The sequence below is a fragment of the Perissodus microlepis genome, chromosome 10 (assembly GCF_051167445.1).
Source record: "Perissodus microlepis isolate ML-2025 ecotype Zambia chromosome 10, ASM5116744v1, whole genome shotgun sequence".
NCBI lineage: Eukaryota > Metazoa > Chordata > Actinopteri > Cichliformes > Cichlidae > Perissodus > Perissodus microlepis.
This window is the reverse complement of record NC_140470.1, coordinates 8,939,675-8,949,316: the sequence shown is the minus strand read 5'-3', so window position 1 is coordinate 8,949,316 and position 9,642 is coordinate 8,939,675. Positions and strand designations below refer to the sequence as shown.

The window sequence follows — 9,642 nt, the reverse complement described above, 5'->3', positions numbered from 1 at the left end:
AATTAATAAATAATGTTTAATGAGTCTACTTTTTGCCATCTTAGGGTGATTTGCTACAGCCAAATAAAGAGTCGGCTTTTGAAAATTATTTATTGTTACCACTATAATACCAAAGCAAATGTTTCAGGTGTAATATAACATGAGCTTGTCGTTGCAAGGTTTTCGAGCTGCCATGAAGGCAGCACGACAGGCGGGAGTGCCATGCGAAGTGTCTGGGTTGATGCATTTAAAGAGAGAGAGGGAGAGAGCGAGTAAAGCGACGTCATTACGTACAGCGGTACGTCGCTGAGAAGATAAACAAAAAAGGCAGGAAGCCTTCGGCTACACAATCGCGGCAAAATCGGTTTAAAATTTTAGCTTGGAGCTGCAGTTAGCAACTACATGCAGCCTTTTATTGCTTAGGTACGTGCCACACGGAGTTCACAGTCATGGACGACGCAATGATATTCCGTATGAGTGCATTTTCCGAGCAAGGAGGGAGAAAATACATGGAGGATGTTGTCGAGATAAGACTCGAGTACGAGCCGACGCCAGCCGAAGATTATCCAAATTCTCAGAGACACGGGGGACCGGGGAAAGCGGAAAGTGAAGCTATCAAACAGACTCAGAGTGAGACCCACGGACACGAGGTTTCCGCCGAGTCGAGTCCAGTTACTGCAGCGTGGACAGAGAGTTTATCAGACGGGAATAGCGGCAACATCAGTGCACCAACATCAGACCAAAAAGACGCGGAAAATCTAGTTGATACTCGAAGGTCCGTGGCGTTTTTCGCCGTCTTCGATGGCCACGGGGGCCGAGAAGCAGCACATTTCGCCAGGGAGAATCTGTGGGGTCTGCTGAAAAGGCAACGGGGGTTTTGGTCGAAGGATCACAGCGAAGTGTGTGCCGCTCTACGGAAAGGCTTCATCGCTTGCCACCACGCAATGTGGAAAGAGCTACGTGAGTCATCCAAGTTATCTAACTTGCACTTTATTCCCTCATATTTTTTCGCTGGTGATCTTTATTGCAGCACGACGGGCGTAAAATCTAACAATTACGAGTATCGGCATCTTAGATGGCAAAATGCTGTCACGTGAGGCAGCATCCCACTCAGCTGGTTGCTGGTGGCTCCCCCGACGGCCAATCCCGTTACAATTAACAGCGAGCTGTCATCTGACCTCGACTCAGCCTTCGAGGCTGTCACAATATGATGTTGATATGATAGGATGCAAAGACATTAATGGTTAAAACGCAGGGAAAATACTGTTTTAGAGATTATTTTTTCTGAGAACTTTGGAGAAAATATTCATAGTTTCATTATTTTTGATAAATGGAATGAAATGCAATTAACCACGAGTCAATGTTCAGTCTTTCCCAAATAGCATGGGACTGCGGGTTTTAAAGTATATATGGTAACATGAGCTTTATGGGACTGGATTTTTTTAAAGTGAAAAAACAGTTTTCAGCTGTGTGTTCCCCCTCCGCCCTTAAAACACAGTCACACACACTCTCTCTCACACACAAACACACGATCTTCATTTCCTCCTGTAGGTGCTGTAAGAAGAGGTCACGAAAATGCAAAATCCACAGTTTCCTGTGGTTTCCCTAAAGGTTATAAGGCAGTGTAGAGGTTTTTATAAAATTTTATTTCGGGGTTCAAAAGTGAACATATGCCTCTCACTCTTATGCAAGCTGACCTTGTAATTTTTCTTTTTATGTGGTAGGCTGTTTTAGATATGAGCTTTCCAACTGTGATTCTGCCTAGATTTCTAATTCAGTTTCTTTTTTTGTTTTTCGATGCAGGGAAAAAGCAGGCCTGTATTTTTCTGTTTGTTTGTTGTTTTACAATCAATGCATCTGTTTTTATTATCATACAATATTAACAAAAAGAAAAAAAATACTCTTGCGTGCGACTTATGCAGTGAGCAGCTCCATTGGTAAGAGTTTAACATCATTATTTTCCAGTGCAACTTTAGGGGAAACAAACAAAACATATACCAACGTTGATAATGGGAATCAATGAACTCAATTATGATTGGACCATTTGAAACCACTTCCCTTTAGTTCTGATAGTGCTAACACCTTTATTGGATCAGCTTTTTAACTCACTGAAGCTTCATTTAGACTTGTGAATCTCTGTAGAGCCAACAGCATAACCTACATCAGCTTAAGGTTTTTATTTACAACTTATCTAAAGCATAGATTTAACACACAAACAGAAATCCACTGTTAATCCTTGCATTCGTTATAATTCTATGCTTCATAGGTCTGGAGTAAGTTTCTAAGTATCATATTCATAATGTTAATGTAACTTCTGCTTACCTTTTAATGTAACATTTCTTGTTATATTGGTACGCTTGTCTAGAATTTTTGCTAAGTGGTCTCAGAAAGCTGACTTACATTTGACTTTTCTTTTCCCCTTACAGCTGAGTGGCCAAAGACTATTACCGGGCTGCCCAGTACATCGGGCACCACAGCTAGTGTCATTGTCATCCGTGGGGTTCACATGTATGTTGCCCACGTAGGGGATTCAGCTGTAGTGGTTGGAGTGAAAGAAAATGACTCTGACATCACGCTCCAGGCACTTGAAGTAACACAAGACCATAAACCTGAACTTCCTAAAGAGAAGGAAAGGATTGAACGACTTGGTGGCAGGTGAGTCATGAACAGAACCTCAGAGAACTTCTTCTGTGAGGAACTTGTCAAGACTACAGAGTTAGAGGCTCTATCAGATAGCCAAATAATAAACGTAAGGTGGCTCTCGCTCAGGAGGTAGAACAGGTCACCTACTAATCAGACAGTTAGTGGTTCTATCCCCGTCTGCTCCAGTCTGCTAGAGTAGAAAAGCACTATATAAGAACCAGCCCATTTACCATTCAAATCCAGGCATTTGTTCAGTTCCAGCATTGCTGATCTTCTGTCAAGCTTAAATGTCTTTTGGATAACTTGTCCATGTATTAAACACCTTTTGTTACCAATGTCTGAAAATATTTTAATGTCTCAGTGGGTGGCGTCTTATACCTTTAAGCCACATGTAATGGTTGAAGGTTGGCTTCTCAGTGGAAGTTCAAAAGCTGTCTTGATTATGCTTGTCCCTAAACTGGCTAATGATAATGCAGAAAAGGAGTCTGTTAATCATGAAATAAACATAACCAAGTGTGCTTGGTCCCAGCATAAAATAGAATCCATTTAGCATTTTTCTAGTGGGAACTTTAGAAACCTAGCCTGCTAAGGCTAGCTAGCTGCTGCTTCGGCTATTGAGCAATTTGCATTGGTTGCATATTAGATAATATTACTTAGCATTAACCAGACGATAAACAGTGTTATTGTAACCCTTCAGACCAAATGGGTACAGCTATTTCGTCCAAACTCTTGAGACTGAACTGATACATCAGCTTGGGATTTCTTAAATCAATTTTTCTAACTTTAGCTAGCATTTTTCATAATACTGACTACACTAAGCAGACATTCTATTAGGTACACCTAGTTGATAGTGGACTGGAGCCACTTTCACCATCAGAACTGAAAAAGTCTTCATGGTATAGATTCAGCAACCAAACATTCCTCAGACATTTCGGTCCTTGTTTACAAGATGAGCATCACAAGTTCAGCCATAAGCATCTAGATACATTGTTCTAAAGGGATGGACATGTTCATCAACGATATTCAGGTTGCCTGTGGTGTTTAAATGATGCTCACTTGGCACTAAAGGGTGCAAAGTGTACCACAAAAACTTCCCCCACACACTATTGCACCACCAGCATGGATAAAGGATAAAACCATGGTTTAGTGTTGTTTACATCAGATTCTGACCCTAACATCCATGGGTTGCAGGAGAAATCAAGGCTCTTCCAATCTTTTCTTGTTCAGTTTTGCTGAGCCCAGTGAACTGTAGCCTCAGTTTCCTGAGGCTTCTTAGCTCACAGGACTGTCACCGGGTGTGGTCTTGTGCTGCTGTAGCCCATCTACTTCAGAGTTCAGTGTGTGGTCGATTTAGAACTGCTCTTCTGCATCATCTTCTTCTACCTTCGTTGTAACCAGTGGTTATTTGAGTTAGTGTTGTTGTCTTCCTATTAGTTTAACACAGTTTGGCCCTTTTTTTGACACCAACAAGGCATTTTGACCCAGTGAACTGCAGCTTGCTGGATTTTTTTTCTTCTTTTTTGGGGAGGGACCTCTGTATAAACCCTAGAGATAGTTGTGTGTGTGATCCTAGTAGATCAGCAGTTCCCAAAATACTCAGACAGCACCAAAAACGCCGCCATGTTCAAAGTTACTTAAATCACCTTTCTTCCCCATTCTGAAGGTTGGTTTGAAATTCATCAGTTCGTGTTGAGCATGTCTACATGCCTTAAACATATTGCGTTGGTACTATGTGACTGACTGATTAGATATTCGCATTAACACTCAGCTAAACAGGCGTTCCTAACATAGTGGCCGATGGGTGTATCTATAGCTAGCTATCTACAGTAATAGTCAGATGGTGTTTGGCCAGCAAGTTGGAACTAACTAGATGTGTTTTGTTTTTGTTTTTTTTTTGATCATGCCCAAATCAGCCTAACTGGCATTGTGCAGGATTATATCTATATATTGTGTGAACACAAGCTGCAATTAACTGCAAGCAGTAGAATGATGACTGCAGTTCACTTGATGTGTGCGGGTGTCATTAATAACAATGATTTTGAGCAAAACCTTGTATTGACGCGTTTCTTTGTTTTATTTTGTAGTGTAATGAAAAAATCTGGGGTGAACCGTGTTGTGTGGAAGAGGCCCAGGCTGACCCATAATGGCCCTGTGAGGAGGAGTACAGTCATTGACCAGATCCCTTTCCTGGCCGTAGCCCGATCCCTTGGTGAGAAATGTAACTCTTTATTTATGAGATGTTTAAATGTAAGTGCACGATGTGAGTAATGACCTTTTTTTTTTTTTTTTTTTTTTTTTTAAATCTATTCCCACTAATTATAATTTCTTGTGTGTTGACAGGTGACCTCTGGAGCTATGATTTCTACAGTGGAGAGTTTGTGGTTTCTCCTGAGCCTGATACCACCGTGATGACCCTTGACCCCAAACGGCATCGCTACATTATTCTCGGCAGTGATGGACTGTGGAACATGATGCCACCCAAGAATGCTGTTAATATGTGTTATAGTCACGACAAAATGGTGGTACGTAATAGTACCATTTTAATATTTTTACGTTATGTTTAATGTTATGTTTACATGCAGTATAGAAAGTGGTTTGGAATTTAAAACGGTTACGTTTCTTAAGGTAGATGCCTGCTGTACTTATTAGAGTGGGGCAGTTTTGAATTGATTTTCACACTTTCACCTCAAGTAAACACAATTTCAATTAAAGTGGTATCACTGGAATCCTGAAAACATTGATTCTCTTTATCTCTTAATTTATTAAGGGGCCAAAGGGAATGTCTTGTGCCCGCCGGCTGGGATGCACAGCTCTGTTGTTTTGGAAGGAACGCATGCTCCGTGCAGATAATACGACAGTGATCGTCCTAGCCCTACAGGAACGCGGTGGCCCACCTATCCCTATGCATCGAGATGAGATTGTTGTCGACATGGCTACAGGAATTGACCACGTTCCTGGCCCAGGGACGACTTATAACACATGTGAGGTCCCAAAGGTCAGTGCCCTAGCTTTTCTTTAGCCTTTTCCTTTTGCTCTGTTTCCATTAAAGCATATACCCAGTGTGTTCAGTGTGCGTTTGTCTTTGGCTATTCACTGTATTGTCCTCTATATATATATTTCAGTCCATTTTTTTTGAATTATCATTTTAATACTTTCACCAGTTGGAATATGATTATTGGTAAACACCTAGAGAAATTATCCAAAGGTCACACAATCAGTTTCCATCAGAAGACCGATGGTTTACCAAATCACTTTTTGTTTTCGGGGCCCAACAGGCGGAGCATGAGGATGGCATGTTTTATGAAGAAGATGAGGTATTTGGAGAAGAACATGAGGGATGGACATGCCTGGAGTGGTAGTGAGGTGACTGACTCAGCAATGAAAATGTGTCAAAAATGATTAGCCCATGATTTGCCCTTCTCAAGATCCAGGCTGGTCTTACTGAATCTGATAGGAAAACGCAGCTGTTTGGATCAAAGGATGATCACATCTCTGTACAACTGGTTAAGCTAATGTGTTCCGAAATACTGGTATTATTACCTCCAATGTAGCGCTTTTGTTTATTTAAATCTGTTCATTGGTATTTACCAGAACATTACTGACAAATGAGCACCAGTGGTGGGAGACGGTGAAACGGCTGCTGTTCTCAGATTATTCCCAGGTTGCACTGGCACAACAGCTGGCATCAGTCTAGGAATTGTGTTACAAGTTTCTGTCAAAGATCTTATTTAAAATGTCAAATTTTTCAGTGTTTATTGACGCCAGTGCCTTTAGCATCCTTAAAGTCAAGAAGACGGTAACCCTGATGATGAGTTTATGATATGAGCGCTTTTACACATACTCTGAACTGCAGCTCATCTAACGCTGTGAGATGGCATTGGGAGAGTATATTTACACTTCCAGAGAAGATGATGATTGTTAAAGATGACCAGTTTATTTAGGCGGACAGATGGAAGACGGGGATTTTTAGGACTGCATTTACTCACCTTTATCATTCTTTCAGATGCCAGTCATATATCGATATTTACTGTTTGCATCATTTGCACATTTATCACATGTGCATGCAATACACATAAAACTCAGTGTAGATTCATTTTTATATCTCTGAGTTTGTCTCCATGTCTCCATTCATATAATATAGCTTCCATGAGTCCATCTCATTTTTAGTCGTAAGTTATTAAATGGCAAATTTTTGTTTGTTTTGTTTATTCTTGACAACTGTGTTTGGATTTCAAAATAAAAGAATGTGTAGTTAGTTTTTGGAATTCTATTTAATCACTCAATAATAATGCTAACTTTTTAATTTTCGCTTTATTTCAGTGGAGTGGCGAACCACTGAATGTTCCCTCGCCTTTCAAAGAAAGTTCCACAACTCTGGAGCAGGCATTTGGGTTTTACGAAGCCGCGTTCTGTGCGACCACACAGCTCTTACCCGACATCGACTCCGTCGGGGACACGCTGCCCCCTTCAGACGATTCAGCCAATGTTTTTGAAAAGCAAGACTCGACCACGCAGATGGACTGTGCTACTTCCCCTCCGCCAATAAAAAGGTCTCGCCGCTGTTCGCACGTCTCCCCAGAACTCAAAGGTCCTCATCGTCAGCTCGGCCGGCCCCCCAACAAAGGTTTGTCCCCAAAGACGCCTCACGGCGAGACGGAAAACGAACAGTCCCTTCAAACTCAAAGCAGAGAAAGAAGCTCCTCTGAGGAACGCAGCATCCTTTCACAGCACCACAACGCTGCCTTGTGCGTGTGCTGAATCCGGTCTCATACACAAGGTGGTTTCTGGCCGTGACACTGAACTAATGAACTAATGATGTGCACATGTGACTTTGAACCAGGTGTGCCACAGGCCTATTCCTAAATGTATAATTTTAAAGTCCTTTTTTTTCTTTTGTAAATATATCAGATATTGTGAATATGTTATTCCTTTATATTTTTTTTGCCCCCACTTTGTGTTTGAGTTTTGATTTGCCCTGTTTACGCTACCGAGTGTCATACTTTTAAGTTTGTACAATATATTCATAAGCCAGCTAATGGGAGATCAGAAAATCTGGCACAACATCAGTTCAGCAGAACTGTTAAGCATGTGATCCTTGAGATTTTTAATCAACTATTCATGAACTATTGTAGATTGTTTTTTGTTGTTGTTGTTGTTTTTAACTTGGTGAATGGTATTACATGCTAGCCTTTGTTTGACTAGATTTAATATTTCACATCAGTTGTTTGGATCCCTGCTGAGTTTAAATGTGCTACTGACTCAGCATCTGGAAAGGGTTCAGAGCCAGTTCACATCAAATGGGGAGGCTCAGGTTCTGTGTATTCACTTGGAGAGTTGCCTCTAGTACTTATTCTTTAGGGTTCAAGCAACAGGTGTGAGGAAATTATGCAGGTTCCAGGTTTTAATCTGTATTAATTATGTGCTGTTGTGATCACAGCTTTTACTCATATGATTGATGAATTTCACGCATAGCTTGTGTTGTGTTAAAGGCTAACTTCACACAGATTACATGTTCTCATAATAGTTTGTACTTGTACACAATTTGAGTGAAATGGTCATTTACTGTTTTCGAGTTCTTTTTTTCATTTTTGGGTTTTCCTATTGTTCTGTTCCACTCGCCTTAATTTATTTTTATTTATCATTTGGACAATTGAATGACACTTTTGGACCTCTTTACAACTTTAATTAATAAAGGCAGCAAAAGAGGTTATTGACTCGAACGGGTGTCTACGTATTGGAAAAGCCAAGCACACTACCTGTCCACTAGGCACTAACTAACAACTTCAACATGTCTTCCTCTTTGTTGTTCTATACTGTATTCTTTGTATATGCATGGTTTTGCATCCGCAGCTTGTTTGACTCTGCGAAGGCAACACTTTATGTTCCGTGAGTTGACTACATTAAGTGCCCGATTCATGGTGTTGTGTTTATACGGCAGCTCAGCAAAAGTCCCGGCTCATTCGTTGCCTTCTTTTTCCATTTTAAAATGTCATGGATGCCTTAGCACAGCCGAGTCCGACGTGCTCTTCACATTATTTTACATATTTGGGAACCGAACTGGTGACAATCTCTGTGGCCCAGCCTCGAACTAATTAGTCGTTAGTCTAATTCTACCATTTGCACTGCATCACACTAAATCTGCTCTGCGTGGTTAATATTTTGTTCCTGTTACTTTGAGCGGTTTGTTCGTTTTTGTACGGTGCGTCAATATGCAATAGAAGTTTGTACAGTACATTATTGTGCAAAGTAATCGGGGTGTTTCAGGAGTCTGGCATGCTCAGATCTATTCCATGTGTTGTGACGTGTCCAGATGGGTGTTAATGGGCATGTGGTGTGTTATGACAAATTAAAATGCTTTGGTCTGACTTTGTATCCAAATGCTGCCAGTTTTCAAGATTTAACTGTGTAAGTTACAGACTTTGAAAGTTGACTGGGTATAAAGTGTTTGCGTGTTGTAATAAAGTTCTCATTTTTCACACAGCGTCATCATTCAATAATTTCCTAACTTTGATAACTAGATTAGCTGTTTGGTAAAGCTGCTTAATCAGTAGACATTTGTGCACAGTATATAGTCTTGAGTTAGCGTGGTGCTGAGATATACTGTAGAGGGGGAGAAGAGAGGTAATAGACCATGCATTTGCTGCTATTGTCCAGTAGATGGCAGCAATGTAAAGGGTTTGAATGCCATCTTTACCAGACAAATTGCGTATCTCTTATATAAATCCCACAGATCTAAATCACTAATATATATGACTTGCAACGTGGCTCTTTATGATACAGTTTTTGGACAAATAGTTTCTTGTTCTTTTTAGATGTTCAATAAGAAAAGTGGTCAAAAACATGGACTGATAAGAGCTACAGTCAGTTTTAGGACAAAAAAAAAAAAAAAAACTCCCAACATGGTGGAAAAAAGGTTGGTTTGACTTTGCAAATGCCTTGGCTGTCCAGTATTTTTATACCTTTTTAAAAGGAAAAATACATGGAAAAAACAAATTTCAATACAGGATTGTGCTAATTTAC

The 9,642-nt window shown here is 40.5% G+C and overlaps 1 protein-coding gene across 1 annotated transcript; it reads left to right on the top strand.

Moving 5' to 3' along the window:
- The first annotated feature begins 253 nt into the window (after positions 1-253).
- Positions 254-9,098, top strand: LOC146378766 (protein phosphatase 1D-like). Its single transcript, XM_084941803.1, has 6 exons — positions 254-939; positions 2,406-2,634; positions 4,707-4,831; positions 4,963-5,144; positions 5,390-5,617; positions 6,943-9,098. The coding sequence occupies exons 1-6, from the start codon at positions 429-431 to the stop codon at positions 7,378-7,380; spliced, it is 1,713 nt and encodes a 570-aa protein (XP_084797929.1). The 5' UTR covers positions 254-428; the 3' UTR covers positions 7,381-9,098.
- Positions 9,099-9,642: the final 544 nt, after the last annotated feature.